Source organism: Macaca thibetana, chromosome 6, assembly GCF_024542745.1.
Source record: "Macaca thibetana thibetana isolate TM-01 chromosome 6, ASM2454274v1, whole genome shotgun sequence".
NCBI lineage: Eukaryota > Metazoa > Chordata > Mammalia > Primates > Cercopithecidae > Macaca > Macaca thibetana.
The window spans coordinates 22,433,254-22,452,668 of NC_065583.1; the positions used below are offsets into that span (position 1 = coordinate 22,433,254).

General features: G+C 41.9%; 1 protein-coding gene across 4 annotated transcripts in view; it reads left to right on the plus strand.

The window, feature by feature from the left end:
- The first annotated feature begins 12,960 nt into the window (after nt 1-12,960).
- Nucleotides 12,961-19,415, plus strand: part of RNF145 (ring finger protein 145) — a 51,443-nt gene continuing 44,988 nt past the window's right edge. The window contains exons 1-2 of one of the 4 annotated variants that reach the window (XM_050794786.1): nt 12,961-13,310; nt 18,914-19,133. In XM_050794786.1, the coding sequence (XP_050650743.1) occupies nt 18,950-19,133 (184 nt within the window). In that variant the 5' untranslated portion in view covers nt 12,961-13,310; nt 18,914-18,949. Of the gene's footprint in view, nt 13,311-14,140; nt 14,200-14,275; nt 14,652-17,316; nt 17,882-18,913; nt 19,134-19,415 lie in introns of those variants that run through there. The other 3 variants (XM_050794785.1, XM_050794783.1, XM_050794784.1) reach the window with 3 other exon arrangements.

Below are 19,415 nucleotides of genomic sequence, written 5' to 3' on the forward strand. Positions count from 1 at the left end.
CAAACTGTTGGGATTGCAGGTGCAAGCCACTGTGTTTGGACACATTTTTTAAATAACTGCCATTCTAATCATGTTTGTATGCTAGTGGAAATGACTCAGTAGAGAGGGGACTTGATGGTACGAGAAAGAAAGGGATTTATTTCAGATTTTAAATGCTGGGAAAAAAAAAAAAGAGGCTGAGATTCAGACTGCTAGTAGAGGATCTGATCTATGGGTGAAGCCAGGGAACCTCTACCAAGGTACAAGAAAGAAGGCCTAAAATATTGCTACGGTCTGGTCATTTCATGGTGGATAGACAAGGGATTTGATGGATCACTTCGATTTTCTCAGCTACTCACTGAGCTGAAAATAGTGGAAGAGAGAGGATGGGTGGTGTGGAAGGTTTGAGAAGAAAGCAGAGCATGCCCCTCTGGGAGTGGGAAACAAATGTATCAGGACAATGCAGTGGGATTGTGGAGCGCGCCTGAAGGCTCAGATTTGAGATCTGTGATTGGTTGTGTGATTTATCCAGCACTATTAGCCACTCAGGTGCAGGTGCAGAGCAGACAAAGAGCCAAGAATCCTTGTAAGTGGCACATTTAAATGACACAACATAGAACCTATGGTGGGTGAAGAGAGATGGAAGGACATAAGAGGAAGATGTAAAGAGCTGGTAGGGTCAGTGGATTGGAAACTTGATGCTAAGAAGAACACTTTAGTAAAGACACTATGAAAACAGGACCAGAACCTTAATAGGAGTGGTCAGCAGGAAAGATTATTGAAAATAAGGTTTTTGTGGCCAGGTGCGGTGCCTCATGCCTGTAATCCCAGCAGTTTGAGAGGCCTAGTAGGCAGGCAGATCACCTGAGGTCAGGAGTTTGAGACCAGCCTGGCCAACATGGTAAAACCCCGTCTCTACTAAAATTATAAAAATTAGCTGAGCACAGTGGTGGATACCTGTAATCCTAGCTACTCAGGAGGCTGACACAGGAGAATTGCTTGAGCCTGGGAGGTGGAGGTTGCAGTGAGTCAAGATCGAGCCTGCACTCCAGCCTGGGTGACAAAGCGAGACTGTCTTCAAAAAAAAAAAAAAAAAAAAAGGAAAAAAAGAAAATGAGTTTTTTGGAAGTTGATGTTGATGACAAATTAGCTGAAGACATACTATTGACAATCTTCTAAGTGGAAGAGAGAAGGAGTGAGGGATTCAAAAAGAAATAAACTGTGGCTTGTGCCAGAACGAGTTTATAATCAATTAAGGGATAAAATATGTACCGAGCAGCTTTATAACACGGCAGCATACGTAGGTCCACCTATCTAACTGGGTCATAAGAGGCTTGAAGGGAGAAATTATGTTCCCATTCATTTACATCACACTTAGCATCTGCAGGAATTGTGTGTTCTAATTCACTTATATGGCACCTAGTATCTAACAGATGCTATGAATATGTGTTCAGTAAATATTGACTGATAGTATCTTTAGTATCTTTGAATAGTGAAGGTATAAGCATGATAAGCCAAAAAGTAATAATAATAACAATGATGATAATAAGTGCTTATCCTGGTTTGGGCTGCTATAACAACATGTCTTAGATAAGGTAATTTATAAACAATATAAATGTATTGCTCATGGTTCTAGAGGTTGGCAAGTCTAAGATCAAGGCAGCAACGGTTGTCTGGTGACAGCCTGTTCCTGATGACAGTGCTTTCTATGTGTCCTCACATGACAGAAGGGGCGAACAAGCTCCCTCAAGCCTCTAATCCCATTTATGAGAACAGAGCCCTCATGACCTAGTCACCTCCCAGAGACCCCACCTCTTAATACTATTGCAGTGGAGAATAGATTTTAACATATGAATTTTGGGGGAACATAAACGTTCAGACCATAGCAATGCTGCTTTCCTTGTGCAAGGCATTGTTCTAAGTACTTTATATGTATAATGACACATCTAACCACAAAATCCTACGAGGTAGGTGTTATTAAATAGGAAATTAGGCAAAGAAAAGTTGAGTACCTTGGCCAAGGTCACACAGCTGGTAAGAGGCAGAACCAGGCTTTGAACCCAGTTAGAGTAACTCTAGTCTGCACTCTCCTAGCTGCCACCTCCATTTCCTATTTAGAAAGAGTTATTCATTAGCCGCACTCTTCTCAGAAGTCTATGACTCAAAGCAAACGTTCTTATTTTGTGAAACAATGTGGAGACATTGTATTAGTCTGTTCTCATGCTGCTAATAAAGACATACCTGAGACTAGGTAATTTACAAAGAAAAAGAGGTTTAATAGACTCACAGTTCCACATGGCTAGGGGAGCCTCACAATCATGGCGGAAGGTGAAGGAGGGGCAAAGGCATGTCTTACATCGCAGCAGGCAAGAGCCCGTATACAGGGGAACTGCCCTTTATAAAACCGTCAGATCTCATGAGACCTATTCACTATCATGAGAACAGCATGGGAAAAACCTGCCCCCATGATTCAATTACCTCCCATGTGGGAATCATGGGAGCTACAATTCAAGATGAGATTTGCGTGGGGACACAGCCAAACCATATCAGACATCAAAGAAAACTCACAGGGGCCTGGCACGGTAGCCCACGCCTGTAATCCCAACACTTTGGGAGGCCGAGTCAGGTGGATCACCTGAGGTCAGGAGTTCAAGACCAGCCTGGCCAACATGGTGAAACCCCATCTCTACTAAAAATACAAAAATTAGCTGAGAGTGGTGGCGCACACCTGTAGTTCCAGCTCCTCCGGAGGCTGAGGCAGAATCGCTTGAACCTGGGAGGCAGAGGTTGCAGTGAGCAGAGATCACGCCACTCCACTCCAGCCTGGGCAACAAAGTGAGCCTTTGTCTCAAAAAATAAAAACAAAGAAAACTCACAGGGAAGATTCCTGAAGTGTTATTGCCTTTTGTTTGTATAGTCATTTCAGGTAAAATAATCATTCATTCATTACTAAGGAGACACCAGTGGGGCTTGAGTTCTAGACTCTGAATAAACTCATCACCTATCCTGGCATATCAGTGGGACAGGAAGCAGGTGCAGCATAATGGGGGACATACACATAGAACCCTGACGGTCTGGGTTGTATCTGAGTTCTGCTGCTGCTAACTGTGTGACTCTGGACAAGTTACTTGACCTCTCTATGCCTCAGTTCTCTCATTTTCAGAATGGCAATAATTATACTATCTACTTCATAGGTTTTTCATGATAATTAAATGTGATAATTCACGTAAACCACCTAGTACAGGACCTAAAACATAGTAAATGCCCTAAATGTTACTCTCCTAAGTGAACTCCTCAGCATTTCCCTGATTTCCGTGTTAAAGTCCAAACTCCTTTGCATGGCATGAAAAATCCCTCCTTAACTCCTGGACTGGCCCCAGCTTACCTCATCTTTCCCTCCATTCCCTCTGTAAATCTGAGATCCAATCGTAATTGTTTTGTGTATCATTTCTTATATGAACTTTACACTCTGGAAGTAACAAGATTCATGATGCAATCAAAATGCAATCTGATTTTATCACTCACTATCGCTTTAAGTATTCAGAAGGAGTAATTTTTCTTTGCCTTCCAATGGAAACTTGGACAGATATCAAGAATTCTTAATTAGTGGGCAGTCCTACTCACTTTAAGTAAAAAATCAGTCTGGCTTTGGTAATTAGAAATGTGTCAAGATATTAATTAAATGCCTCAATCTCCATTCAAAAAGTGAGAGTTCTCTGCACCTGTGAGGGCCTGTGGTCACCTTATGCTCTCTCTACCCCACTTAAATCCTCCCCAGGCACCAGCAGCTGCACTTGGGCAGAAGCCAGCTGAGGCAATGCAGGTTGCTGGTGGTCTTCAGGTTGTCTGCATCTGGCAGGTGCCTAAACTTGATTCTTTCTCTTCTGGTTGCACATCTTTTTTTTTTTTTAAGATATAGCAGTTTATTAAAAAGAGTATATGGATATCCACCAGTAAGTGACATAATTGATAAAAGAGGACCCATAACATCACCGATTCTCCTATTACTCCATGAAACTACTCCATGCATTGATTTAGAAGGGACCTTGGTTTGCAGGGTGCACAGGTTGCTTCACATCATAGAATATATAACACATAGGAGCAGTAATTTCATAGAATCTGAACAATCGGCACCACTGCTACTCATATCTTAACTGGTAGAAGCTAGCTGGCTTTTTATAACTGATCAACTATTGTGAGAAGCTGTTGACTCTCCATGGGTTGTTTGAAGATTTGTTTTTTCTTTTTTTGAGACTGGGTCTGGCTTTTTTGCCCAGGCTGGAATGCAGTGGCATGATCTCGGCTCACTGCAACTTCTGCCTCCTGGGCTCAAGTCATCGTCCCACCTCAGAGTCCTGAGTAGTTGGGAGGGACTACAGGTGCATGCCACCACGCCCGGCTAATATTTGTATTTTTTTTAGTAGAGATGGGGTTTCGCCATGGTGGTCAGGCTGGTCTCAAATTCCTGACCGCAGGTGATCCAACCGCCTTGGCCTCCCAAAGTGCTGGGATTACAGGCATGAGCCACCGTGCCCGGCCACGGCCAGCTACTTTTTGTATTTTCAGCAGAGACAAGGTTTCACCTGGTGGTCAAGCTGGTCTTGAACTCCTGACCTCAGGTGATCCACCCACCTTGGCCTCCCAAAGTGCTGGGATTATAGGCATGAGTCACTGCACCCGGTCAGCTGACTCCTGTGTATTTTTCAACACTCAGAATGTCTCTCCCCACCACCTCAAGAACTCACAAATGGGCTAATCCCACCCACTTCACACTATTTGCATTTTCATGGTAACATTGTTTCACCTCTATCACAACTAACCCACACCACTTTGCATATTTGTGATAACTAACCCACACCACTTTGTATATCTGTGATAACCAACCCACATCATTTATATGTCTGCCCCAGCTCCAAGACATTGGAAGGTCTTGGGGTCAGAAACTCTTGAGATTTACTGTTATATCCTGAAAGCCTAACATACAATAAAATGCAAATTTCCGGCCTGTGTGGTGGTTCACACCTGTAATCCCAGCACTTTGGGAGGCCGAGTTGGGCGGATCACTTGAGGTCGGGAGTTTGAGACCAGCATGGATAACATGGTGAAACCCTATCTCTACCAAAAATACAAAAATTAGCTGTGCATGGTAGTGGGCAACTGTAATCCCAGCTACTCAGGAGGCTGAGGCAGGAGAATCACTTGAACCTGGGGAGGTGGAAGTTATGGTGAGCCAAGATTGTGCCACTGCGCTCCAGCCTGGGTGAAAGAGGGAGACTTCTCTTCAAAAAAAAAAAAAAAAAGTCAAAGTAAATTACCAATAGCAGTAGCATTAAAAAAAACCCCAAGTATGGTGGAATTAATGCAATAAGAGATATGTAAGACTTGTATGTGGAAACTAAAAACTTCAGCAGGATCTTGGGAAACTCAACAAGCTGATTCCAAAATTGATATGGAAATGCAAAGAGCCAAGAACCTCCCGAAAACAAAACAAAACAAAGAAAACTAAGTAGGAAGATGTGCTTTACCACATATCAACTTCTTAGAGTAACTGGAACAGTTTGGTGTCAGCACAAGGATAAACAAAGAAACCAGTGGGATAGAATAGAAAGTTCAGAAACAGATCTATTCAGATATGCACACTCACTTTATGACAGAGATGGTGCTGTAGAGCACAGAAAAAACAGGTTTAAAACAAGCATTACACATAAAAAAATTAAATTTAAACTAAAAATTAATCTTCCTCAAAAGACATCATTTTGAGACTAAAAAGGGAAGCCATATAACAGAACATTTTGCTTGACACATAATTGACAGAACACTTGCATTCATAATATGAAAAGAATTACAAAAGAAAACAACAAGCAAAGGACAACCCAAGGGAAAACTGGGTAAAAGACTTGAGCAATTCATCAAAAAGGAAATCTTAAAAGGCCCCCAAATACGAAAAAGTACTTAACCTTATTGGCAATTAGGAAAATGCAAGTTAAAAACCCCATTAGAAAGGTTAAAATTAAAAGGTCTGACACCACCAATCATAGGCTGGGATACAGGGCAACAGGAACCAGATTGCTGTTAGGCAAGTAAAGTGCTGCAATCACCTTGGAAAACAGTTTGGAGTTACCTAAGAAAGTTGAAGATAGGTAGCCCTGTGGCCCAGCAATTCAAGAGAAATGTGTACATGTGGTCACCAGGAAGGCAAGTGCAAAAATGTTGATAGCAGCATGATTCACCATACCTGTAGTTCCAAACTGAAACTTTAATGTTCATAAATTCAATGTTCGTAAGTACCAGGATGATTACATCATGTTCTATTCATATGACAGAATTCTATACGCAATGAAAATGAAATAACTGTAGCCTCACGAGAACATAATTGAATCTCACAATGTTAAGCAGAAAAGAATGTTAGTCACAAAAGAATATCTAGGCTGGGCATGGTGGCTCATGCCTGTAATCCCAGCACTTTGGGAGGTCAAGGTGGATGGGTCATTTGAGGTCAGGAGTCCAAGGCCAGCCTGGCCAACATGGTGAAACCCCGTCTCTACTAAAAACACAAAAATTAGCTGGGCATGGTGGTGCATGCCTGTAATCCTAGCTACTCAGGAAGCTGAAGCAGAAGAATCATGTGAACCTAGTAGGCAGAGGTTGCAGTGAACCGAGATTGTGCCTAGGCAACAGAGAGAGGCTCTGCCTCAAAAAAAAAAAAAAAAAAAAAAAAAAAAAGAAAAGGAAAAAAATCAAGAACAGGCAGAACTAGACTACAGTTTTTAGGAATTCATAGTTAGGTGGTCAAAGAAAGAAAAGAAAGTGACTAAAGTCAGGAAAATGATTACCTTTGGGGCTAGTGAGACACCTGTGAATGAAGGGGCATGTGAGGATCTTCTGGGGTGTGGACAAGCTTATATTTCTGGACAGTGGTTAAATGGTTGTATTCATAAGAGTATGTGGAGCTGTACAATTGTGTTTTTATGTACTTAACATTATTATTATTAGTTACCTCCTTATATTCATAGCAGCATATTATACCCAGGGATGGGTGACAAGCAAATTATAAGGATTGAAAGCCTTGTGACCCTTAACTGTAAATAATAGAAAACACAACCCAAATTGGCTTAGGCCAAAAAAGGTAACCTATTGGGTAATATCAATTAAAGAGTGAGGGGGTGGGCATGCCGGCTTCAGATAAGGCTTAGAGCTCATACAATGTGACCAGGTGTTGGGTTCTTTTTATGTCTCAGGTTCTCTTTCTTGTGTTGGCTAAATCTTCCATTGGTTCTTTCCTTTTGTATCCCAGATAACTGCCAGTAAATCCCTGGGATTACAGGTTTCCTTTTTTAGGTCCAGCAGGAAAGAAAAACTTTGTTCTTCCCATAGTTCAATCAAAACCTCTTGTATTTAGTCTTACCCCTGATTGGCCCAATGTGGCTCACGGGTCCTTCCCTGGACTAAGCACTAAGGGAGAAAGGATAAACTGGTGGATCCCATTCCTGGTCAGTGGCCAACAGACCATCTGTTTATTCAAGGTTCAAGTTGGTATTTGAAAGAAGAACAGGAGAAGAAGAATAGTGAGGAGGTAGCTAACAAATGTCTATGACAATCAATGTCCATTTTATTTAATTGAATATCATCACACATAAACAACAACACACAATTTTGCACTACTCCCTACCTCAGGCTTAATCAGAACCAAGGCAAAGAAAGTAGCTGAGTGGAACAGAGGTACCAGTTGAGCTAAAATCTGAGAACCGCAGCAAAAATGCAATTTTTTTCTGCCAATGTTAGTGATTCTAAACAATCACAGGTGCTCAGATTGATGAAAAGCAAAGCTGGCTTGTCAGATTGGATCTTCTTTAGAGATATTTTGAGGTGAACTGAGAAAATCTGTGTATTGACTGGGCAGTAGAGGATTTAGAGAACTATACTCCATTTTCTTAGGTACGGTAATGGTAATTGGTAAAAGTTTTAGAAGCAGCAGGTTGGAGTATTTAGGAGTGAATTGTGTTGATGTCTGTGGCTCTCTAAAATAGCTTAGCAAAAGACACACACACATAGGTAAACAAAACATGCAAAAATTACCAATTGTTGAATCTAGATTGTATGCATACGGGTGATCATTAAAATATTCTTTTAATTCTTTATGTTTGAAACTCTTAAAATGTTGGGGAAATAAAAAATGTTTTCAGAAAAATCTGAAAATTCCAAACAAACAAAAAAGCTGACTTATTTCTATGCTTTCTCTTCTTATAGTCTCAGGTATTAGTTCCGTACCAGGGAGAAAGAAATAAATTTATTTTGGTGTTAAAACAATATAAGTTCTATTGCTGTTTTCAATTATCCACGAAAAGTGTTTATTCAGCACCAGCTATGAGTATGAATCACTTAGTGTTAATATAAAGTTACAATTTAATCTTTATCACCCTATTAGAGAATAATAAAAGTTGACAACCAAATACTACAGACAGAAGGAAGGGAACTAGGCCAGGTGCTGTGGTTCATGCCTGTAATCCCAGCACTTTGGGAGGCTGAGGTGGGTGGATCACTTGAGCCCAGACCAGCCTGGGCAACATGGCAATACCTTGTCTCAACACGAAAATTAGCTGGTGCGGTGGCGTATGCCTGTAGTCTTAGCTGCTCAGGAGGCTGAGGTGGGAGGACTGCTTGACCCTGTCTCGGAAAAAAAAAAAAAAGGAGGGGAAACTCTTGAGGACTTTGTACCTCATAGTACAGAAGGTAAGATTAAACACCATAGGTTTTGATTGAGCCACATTGGGCCAATCAGGGGTAAGACTAAACACCAGAGGTTTTGATTGAACCATGAGAAGAGCAAAGTTTCTCTTTCCTGCTAGACCTAAAAAAGGAAACCTGTAATCCCAGGGATTTACTGGCAGCTATCTGGGATACAAAAAGAAAGAACCAATGGAAGATTTAGCCAACACAAGAAAGAGAATGTGAGACATAAAAAGAATCCAGGACCTGGTCACAGTGTAAGAACTGTAAGCCTTATCTGAATATTGCATACATAATATTGAGGTACAAAGAATTTTAGCACACATCATTTCATTTATTTTTCACAACAACCCTGCGAAGTAGATACTATCACCATCCCTATTTTACAGACAATAAATGGAGGTGTTCTTAAGTTACATACACTTGGCACAGGGTCCCATAGTTAACAGATAGGAGGCATCTGAATGGAAGAGTAAATCTCTCCTCATATACTGCTGGTGGGAATGTAAAATGATGCAGCTGCTTTGGAAGACTATTTGGCATTTCCTCAAAAAGCGAAACCATAGAGTTACCACATGACCCAGCAATTCTACCAGGACAAATGAAAACGTGTCCACACAACAACTTGTACATGAATGTTCGTAACAGCATTACTCATAAACGTCAAAAAGTGGAAATAACTCAAGTGTCCATCAACTCATGAATGAATAAACAAAACATGATATATCTATCTATACAATGGAATTTTATCTGGCAAGAAAAGAAAATTAAGTACCAATACATGCTACACATGCATGGACCTAAAAGATTATGTTAAGTAAAATAAACCAGACACAAAATACTACATATTGTATAATCCCCTTTATATGACATGTCCAGAACATGCAAATCTGACAGAAAGATTAGTGATTGCAGAACGATTAATGATTGCTTAGGGCTGGGACAAGAAGGTAAGTAACTGCTAATGGATATGGGTTTTCTTTTCCCCAGTGGGAGGTTATGATGAAATGTTCTGAAATTGATTGTGGTGATGGTTATACAACTCTGCAAATATACTAAAAACCACTGAGTTGTACACTTTTAAACAGGTGGATTATATGTCAAATAAGCTGTGTGTATATATATATACACACACACACATATATACATGAAAAATAGAGTGAACCTCCCTTTACTGCATAATGTTGCCTAACAAAACTATAGTTTTCCTTGTAGAGTTGGCTCTCAAAATCAAACCAGGAGGGTAGCCAGGTTGAATGGCTTCTATATATTATCTAGACTCTTCTAATTAGGAAGTTGATTATTGAATTAGATATCTTTGAATATCTGGTTGTTTGAATTGGATAAAGAAAACCTCAAAGTGCCCAGAAAACATTAGGAACAAAAAAGTGTGTGAATAAATGAAGACATGAAAATTCTCCCTCATACTCCCAGTGTTGGCTATCCATGGTTCTTTGGATTTTGGCCCCATCATGTGAAATCTGTTATATGATATTCTCTAGATTTAGAAGGCAGTGCATAATAAACTGGCCATCAGTTGTCTGCGGATTTGCAACAGAAGACTATTTCTATGTGACTATTAGCAATAGTTGGCTGTATCAGGAATTCAGGAGCGAGCCTTTTGGAATGGCTAGAACTGGAACATATATGCACTCTTTCAAACTTTGTGCTGACTTCCTCCTCAATGTTGGATGCATTTAGACGGGAAGGAAGATAACCTTTCGATTCCTGAATAGTCTGCCATTGGGCAGTTATAAACACACCACTTCTTTCCTTCTAGCACCCTGGGCAAGTTCCTTTTATGACCAAGCTGTGGTATTTAGACATTTTCTTCCAGGTGCTTAATGACAAATTTAGCTCCTGGCTTTTCCTGATTCGGGTGGGTTTGGGTGCCTCTAGAAAGTACTTCCTCTACACTTGATTGAGCTCTTTTATTTGAGCTGCCCTCTCTTCACCCGGCCCACCCCCACGTCTTTTTTCTTTTGCGTTTCTTTTTAGTTCTGTTTGATTACCTGCTTCTGGCAATGTGGAGCTTTCCCATAACTGGATTAGCAGCACTATAATAGCAGTAACCCTTTCATTACCAGAGTAATTTTCTTTACTTGTTTTGAACTTCAGCATTTACAGGCAGCTGCTATTAAGTTAAAAGGTAAAAAGACATGTGACTTCTTCCTGCTTTTACAAGTCCAGAATACTCATAGTGAGGGTTACAGGGCTTTGAAGCCATTTCCCCCACTTTAAAAAAAGGAAAGGTAAGAGCTGAAGTAGGCCTCTCCTCCATTTAAAACACAAATCCAGTTAGAGACCAGCCTGACCAACATGGAGAAACCCCATCTCTAGTAAAAACACAAAATTAGCCCGGTGTGGTGGCACATGGCTGTAATCCCAGCTACTCGGGAGGCTGAGGCAGGAGAACTGCTTGAACCCAGGAGGCGGAGGTTGTGGTGAGCCAAGATCACACCACTGCACTCCAGCCTGGGCAACAAGAGTGAAACTCCCATCTCAAAAACAAACAAACAAACAAAAAACCACGCAAATCCAGCAACCATACTTCTTGTAAGAATCACATTTTCAGGATTCTGCCATTTATACAAGAATAACAAATCAAGTTAGAATTTAGTGTTATGTTCATTTTGACTTCTTTGTAATCTGTTTCTGGCCTTAGGTTTTCTTGACTCAGTCAGATGCAAAGTTTTTAAAACAGGGAGGGGATCAAGGGATAAGGTCTTGCTATCTTGGTCCATTTCCTATTCCAGTCATTATTCATGTGGCCTCTGTACTTTTTTTACTTACTAGGCTAGATAAAGAGACTCACGAACTGCCTCCCTGGTATGTAACAGGCTTAATGACTATGGTGAAGTAGTCTGAGGCACCTGGATGAAAGGTGGTTATAGTGAGTTATGTACACAATTCCCACACATTTTAAACACTTGATTCCTACAGAGCTTTCAAACTAATGGAAGGCAAGTTACTCTGAGTTTGGTTGACTGATACCTCCAGGGGTTGCATTTTCTAAATACAGAGCTGGCTTTCACAATTTTAGCAAGATACAAGAGTGTTCAGAATTGGGGGTTTACCATTCAAAGAACAGAGGCCAGAGACTTGAATTTTCAAGGAGGGTCCTCAACACAGACATCGAGATTACAGTACATTAATTTCTCTTGCACATGAAGAAGTTGAGGCTTCACAATTTCAGCATGACCCTGTATAGTTGCAACATCTTACCCATCACTGGGTGTGTATCTTCCACTGGCTCTTTCAACATCTAAGGCCAGGCTAGGTTCTCATAGCAACTGGCTCCCCAGGAACTAACGAAAAGAGAAAGCGAAAAACAGTGGAGGGGTTTTGGTGGTGGTGGAAGATAGGGGAGATAGAAGTGGGGGTTGCAGAAGGTCGTGGTGAGGCAGTGGCAGACAAACGGGGAATGAGAAGTCTTGTCAAGCCCAGGGGTATGATAAGTTTTGTCAAGCCCAGAAGACTGTCGTTGTGTAAACACACAATATGCTTCAGGCTATGTATTGTGGGGAACAGTTCCTGCCCTAAAAGGTGGTGACATTTAAATTAGGGTAGGATTGTGCATCTGTGATAGAGACTGGCACAGAGACAGAAAAAGTGGAATTCCTCTACTTTGGGGAGGGGAAAATATACATTAACCTGTTTTGAATCTTAGGCCAAGACCGGGTTTCATACTGCAATAAAATTCTTTGTATCAAACCATGGGATCAAAATTGTTACAGATACTCAGGGAACAGTTCCAATACATTCATTCATCCACTCACTGACTCCGCAGGGGTCTGAGTGCCTGCACTCGGTGCTGAGCACCGCTGAGCCATACCAGACGCCAAGGAGTTGACAGTCTAGTCAGTCCAGTCAGTGACGGGGTTAAAACGAATTTTCGCATCGTTGCTACAGCGAAGGCACCGGGACAGGATCAGGCCTTCAAATTCTCCCACGTGGTCCCTGCAGGTGAGTGTGGGTGTGAGCGCGTGCGGCCCGTGGTGTCTGGGAGTGAGAGAGCACGTGTGTCAGAATGGCGCGTGTCACAGTGCGCGTACAGGTGTCGCCGCGGGACGCCTCTCCATAGCCGCCGGAGCCGGGCTGTACCGATTTGGCTAGGCTTATGTCTCCCGCCCACGCACCGGAGGCGGTGCGGAAAGCACTCCGCGGGCGCGATTGTGAGTGAGCGCGGGCGCGCGCGGGAGGGGCGGGGGAGGGGCGCGCCGCGCTGGCGGGGCCGCGCGCAGGCGCAGAGTGCGGAAGCCGGGCCGCGGCCGCCGCAGAGCGCCGGGGGCGGGAGGAGCGAACGCAGGAGGCCATGGCCGCCGCCGCCGCGGGCTGCTGAGGGGCTCGGCCCGCGAGCGCCTAGTGCAGCGGACGATGGTGACCGTACGGGCCGGGCCGCTGCCGCTGCCGCTGCCTCCGCCTCCCCAGAAGCAGCATCCGAGGCCCGGCGCAGAAGAGCCGCCGCTGTGAGCCGAGCCGTCCCGCCCCCGCCGCCGCCGCCGCCGCCCGAGGAGAACGGGAGGGCGGGCGAGAGAGCCGGGGAGTTGCGGAGCCCGCCCGCCGGCAGCACCGCTCCCCAGGGAGGGAGTCCGCAGCCTGAGGTGACCACGCCGCCCGCCGGCCCCTTCCCATCCCCGCGCCCCCCGGCCGCTTCCCACGGCCTCCCTCCCCTCCCCCATCGCGTCGCAGGCTCCTTCCTCTTCTCCCTGTTCGCTCCTTTCTTTTTATCTCGCTTCACCTCCCTCTTCTCCCTAGCCTCGGAGGAGTCCACATCCCCTCTTCACCTGTAGCACCCTTCCCTCCCATCCTCCAGCCTCTTCCGCCGTCCTCGCCTTCCTCCGACCCTGGTCTCCCCTCCCGGGCCCCGCGCGAAGCCCCCTCTGCTGCAGCTCTTGGGCCTCGGCCGCCGCCTCCCCGCCCTCCCATCCCTTCCTCTTTCCAGGGCTGGAGAGGTCCCTTACATTCCTGAGATGCCCTTCCTCGGGGCTCTCCCCCTTTGCTTCCCCAGCATCCCATTTCTAGGCCTTTTTCAAGAGCCTTCCAGAGCGGCCCCTTTCCAGCTCCCTTTCTCGTTTCCATTTCCAATTTTGCCTCTTTTGCCTCTTTGTTCACTTTGCTTCCAGCCTCCCCTCCCTCTTTCTCTTCGTCTTACCCTTCTTTGATCTACGCAGCCCCAAACTCAAGCTCCCCGCTTTCAGGTGGTGCGAGGTTGTTTGGGGGTGCGGAAGGGCCTGCCAATCCATTCTTCGAGGGGGAACCCATTGCTCTGCATCCCGTCCATCAGTCCCTTTTTATAGTAAGAGGGCTGCTCATCCCTTCTTTTTTGTCCCCGTGGTTTCCTCTCTCGCTGCCATCCCTTCTGTCCTCTCCCTCCAGTTCTGCTTTCCCTACCCGAGGACCCTCAGACCCGTTAACCCCCCTTCTGGAATGAGTTCGCTTTCTGTTCGGGGATGCTGAACTTCGCCCGCGTTTTTCTTCGCGAGCCTTTTGGTACGTGGCGTGGCGCGACACAGTCAGCACCGTTGGCGAGATAGGAGGGGAGCTCCCGAGCCTCTTTCCTGGCAGAGTTTTTGCTGAACGTAATCTCTTAGCCCCGCGGCGGCGGCCCGCTTGCTGCTGCTGCCGCTGCGCTGCCTGCTTGCCGCGAGCTGGGTTGGGGTTACTGTAGTTCAAACGCATCTGAGATCAGCAGGCGTGGTGGGAGGAGGTGCGGGGAGAGAGGAAGGGGCCTGTGCAGTGAGCAGGCATCAAAGATTAATGGATGGCTTTGCGTCGCAGTCTGCAGTAAACAGGAAACTAGTCTGAAAGGGAAGGAGAGGGCTGTGTGTCTTTTTATTTTTTAAAATACGAAGTGTGCAGTTTTACTGAATCTTGAATCATGCCCAAAAGAATGAGCTGTCGGTGCTGCAGTCGTGACCCAGGCTGAGCGCCCAATGGCAGAGGTAGCAGTTTTATTTCCTCTCTCTGTTCCTTAAGTTGAAAGATGGCCTTTGTATTCAGAATGGACTCCGTGTCTTTGCGGTTTTGGAGATGATTAGAAACCACAGAATTGCTAGTAGTTTATGTGGAGATCAGGTACATACAAAGTTAGCTAGCAACGAGTGGGAGTGGGGAGGACCAGCTATATTTAAAACATGTGCCATTGCTTATGTAAGAAATGCGTTCTGTTTCCTGATATCTCAGTTCTGGGCTTTTACTTAGAATTTTAGGCTCTAGCTCTGTGCTCTTAACGTTTTCAATGAGGCCTACCATCCTAACAGATGGACAGCCCGAAAATTTGCTTTTCTTAAGATCAGTTTTAGTTGATGGTAGAATTTTTTTTAACTGGTTGGGAGAAAGAAAGGAGATAATGGTGGATGATGATTTTTGTTTTTCTGTTTTGGGGGAAGGTGTAGAAGTATTGTACTGAATAGTTTTAAGTTGGGTAACGTGTCATTCTTGTTTTTTCTTTGTCTTTTTAAAAAAAGAGTTTCGGAGGTGTGAGGTTTTTGTTTGTTTTTTGTTTTTTTTTTTTTTGAAGAACTGTGTCAAATAAGAGAAATGAAAAATGAGTTTTTCATTTCTCTTATTTGACACAGTTCTTCAGAGATTAGCTGTGACTTTAAAAACCTACATTTTTCTTATTCAGGACGATTTGTATGTTGTCTTCGTATTCAAAACTAAAATCCCATATTTTCAGGAAAGTGTGGAGTGAAGCCTCCTGTGTTTTTTAACCCCAAAATTTGAATGGTAAATCGTACAACATTATACTTCTACAAGACATTACTGTTTTCATAAGTACCGATTGCTGCTTCGAAGCCTGAGAAAGTCATTTAATGAACTCGTTGAGGTTCCCTTTTTGGTTAGCATTTGTTGAACCTCTCTTGTGGTTTTTGGAAAGAAAGGCTTTTTTTTTTTTTTTTTTTTTTTTTTTTTTGGTTTTGGCGGTTTTACTGTGTAAAACATCTTTAAGTTTGAGTCACATTTAGTTTATGTTACCTGCGGAGACATCATGTTGAAGTATTACTTTCCTTTCAAAGTTCAAGGAGGAAATTTTAAAATCTTGCATGGAAGATAAAACAGTATAGGAAGTTTATATATTTGGCTTTGGGTGTGTTAAACCTTTCGGTTTTTTCTGTTTTTAGCTCTCCTGCTTATTTTCTAGGATTATTTGGTATTATTTTGTTTTTAAGAGAATATTGAGCTCCCCTGTACTTTAGAATGTGCTAATTAGTCCTGTCTGACAGTAAATCTGGAACAAGATAAATTGGATAACATTATAAAGGTATTCTCCAGATCAGGAGAGAAGGCTCCATTTTACTTCGTGTTTGTATGATACAGTGATATGAGTAATTGCAAGTACTTGCAAAGAAGACGAATATTTTACAGTTTTGTTTTGATGTTGGTTTAGTGTGTGGTGCTAAAGTGTGTAAAGTACCTATTTGTGATGGTAACTATCATGCACTCTTTTACAAAGTTTCAAAGTGATAAGGTTTTGGAATTTTTTTCTTTGATTTTCCATGTATTAAATTTGTTTCTTCAGTGCCCTTATACATGACCAGCTTGCCACTGACTTGCTAAAATAACATTCACGTATAGAAATAAACGAAACATTTAGTAAGCAATAGATTCATTGTTAAATGGACATACTTAATTCCATCCAAAGTCCTTGTTAAAAACATTTCAGTCTCGAGTTGACTATGTAGTAGAGTTGGGGATCTTGGATATTATTCTTTATTGACAGCTTTCAGAACCCAGTATTTTCTCTTTATGGAAATAGAAATATGTCCTGTTTTCTGTTTCTTACTATATTTGTTAGGCAGGAGTGGTGGGTGGAATTAAAGAGGGAACATGTACCATTCTGCTAATGGACTTTTGTAATAGAGATGATCCTCTGTACGGATTAGAGAGGTTTTTTTCCCAGCAGACCTTGATTTCTAAAGCAGGATTAGTTATTTGTTTAGTTTAAATTTTCTTCTTACCTGTTTAGGAGCCACAATAAATGGTGAAAATGGGCACATTTTAAAATAGCAAAGCATTGAATAAAGAGAAAGGTTCCAAATCAAATGAAATAAATATGGGCTACGAGTGTTAAATCAGTAATAGCTCCTCCCCCCTTGTTACTTATAAAAACAGAGGTAATGATGTATATTGGATTCCAGAATATAGAAAAATAGTTACTTTTCGATTGCAGTATAAAGACTGTCAGTAATACTGTCATCTCAGTACGTGGTGATTTTCACATGGTAGGTGGTGGTTTGTGAGAAAATCTATTCATGTTACTTTGAAATAAATTCCCAAGAGGGTGTTGGGTTATCAGTTTGCTCACTAAAGTAAGTATTTCCAATGTGATTCCTGAAGTTATCTAGATGGCTTATACACATTAAAATGCATTAAACTCTTTACCAACAATTTCTGTGAATATTTTGGTGTATTTTTTCCTGGGATTAAAAAATAATAATTATATCATGGGCTTTGAGAAATTTAGATTCCTCAGTGATGTGGTTTGCAATAAATGTTAAAGATTAGAGATTTTATTTTTCAGTGCATTTTTCCCCCTTAGGACATTATATTTAGTTTTGATTTTCACAATAATATTTTTTCTTACGTAGGAAAATTATGAAAATGATCTTGTTCATGTGAAATAATCAGAATTGCAGTACTTATCTATAAAAATGTTAAGTCTATATTATTGGTAGCTATATATATAAAATATTTGGGTTATGGGAATGGTTGACATGATTATTGAAAAGCTTTTATTAATAGTGTGCCAGGTGAGGTTGCCTTTAGCTTTTTAACTATCTGAACTAGGAAGTTATGAAAATTGGAGGGTAAGATGGAAATACTGACAAATATTTAACCATAGCATAGCAATCTGTCACTATAATTTCCTGCAGAAATAAATGTTTTCATTTGTCCTGTCATGTCTGAAATTACTGCCAAAGCTGGAAATGTGTTTAGCTTTCTCAGCAAAATTCTTAAAAGGATATTGTCAGAGCCAACAATCCAGAATTATCTTTACTCTTTAAATTATTCTTTACCTACTTTTGTTTGCCCTTTTTTTTTTTGAGACGGAGTCTAGCTCAGTCGCCTAGGCTGGAGTGCAGTATCATGATCTCTGCTCACTGCAACCTCCGCATCCCGGGTTCAAGCAACTGTTCTACCCCAGCCTCCTGAGTAGCTGGGACTACAGGTGTGCGCCACCATCCCTGGCTAATTTTTGTATTTTTAGTAGAGACAGGGTTTCACCATATTGACCAGGCTGGTCTCGAACTCTTGACCTCGTGATCCGCCTGCTTCAGCTTCCCAAAGTGCTGGGATTACAGGCGTGAGCCACTGTGCCCCGCCTTGTCTGCCCTATTTTGTATTTTTTTGGATTAATTTGAAGCTCTACCATAATAAGCAGTATGGCATTGAATTGTCCCTTTAAATAGTAAATTGTCCTGATAACTGCCTTTCATTTCCTCCTTTTTTTTCCCCCCTCTCACTACTTATCAAGGTGTATGCAGAGACAGGGGCTGCAGACTCAATGCCTGGCTTCTTCCATGTGCTGTGCCTGGTTATCTATATATCAAGGGAAGATTTTGATGAACACTTTAAAGGCAGATTATGGGATTTTTAGACCATATTTAACTTTAAAGATTCAAGGAAATGATACTGTAAATAATGTTTCCTCTACCTGTATCTACATCATGAGTTCTCTGGATTGTAAATTTATCCCTTCAATTTTGATTGCAGGTGAATAAGGAAAAGCATAGAGTACAAGATGCTGCAAACTAAACGTGCAGTCATCAAGTTTTTATTGAGTTTCTTAGGCTTTTTCATAGCGTAAATATTCAAAATTCACCCTTTTACGAGCTACATAAATCGGAGTTTTACTGGAGTGAGTGAATTTTTCAAGTTAATTGTATACAAGTTACAGTAGTCTTACAGAGTGTTTTGTTCCTAGACTTGGAGTTAGTGGCCTTTTAAAATATTAGTTTTGAGGCCAGTACATTTAATCAGAATTATAAGATTGGGCAGAACTGAATGGGTCAATGTGAAAACACAATACAGAGGTTATTTCATGACTATCTAAAAATAGTAGATGTGGCTGAGAAGTAGTATTATGCATTCTCACATAGTTTTGTACAGTATGTGACAACCTATTAGATTCATAAAAGGATATCTAACAGCTATTTGTGTTGACTTTTTATTTTTATATGTTGTGTCTTCTGAATTTTAGGTCTTCTCCAAGAAAAAAAAAAGAAAAAAAGAAAACATGGCTGCAAAGGAGAAACTGGAGGCAGTGTTAAATGTGGCCCTGAGGGTGCCAAGCATCATGCTGTTGGATGTCCTGTACAGATGGGATGTCAGCTCCTTTTTCCAGCAGATCCAAAGAAGTAGCCTTAGTAATAACCCTCTTTTCCAGTATAAGTATTTGGCTCTTAATATGCATTATGTAGGTGAGTGTCTACATCACGTTTTCTGATCTTATAGTGAGCAGTCTGATTTATGTCTTAATATATTTTTGGATTTGGGTAAAATGAAGTTCATTTTCATTAAGATGATAGTGATATAGTTATTGATGAGTGCTTATGAATCTTGTTGATAGTTTTGTCTTACCATTGCACATGAATTATTAAGGCTACAAGAAAGTAGGCAGTATTGGATTTATTTTACTGGATAAAACTGGAAGACAGAAGAAAACATTTTAGATTTTAATATGATGAAATATAAACAATAAG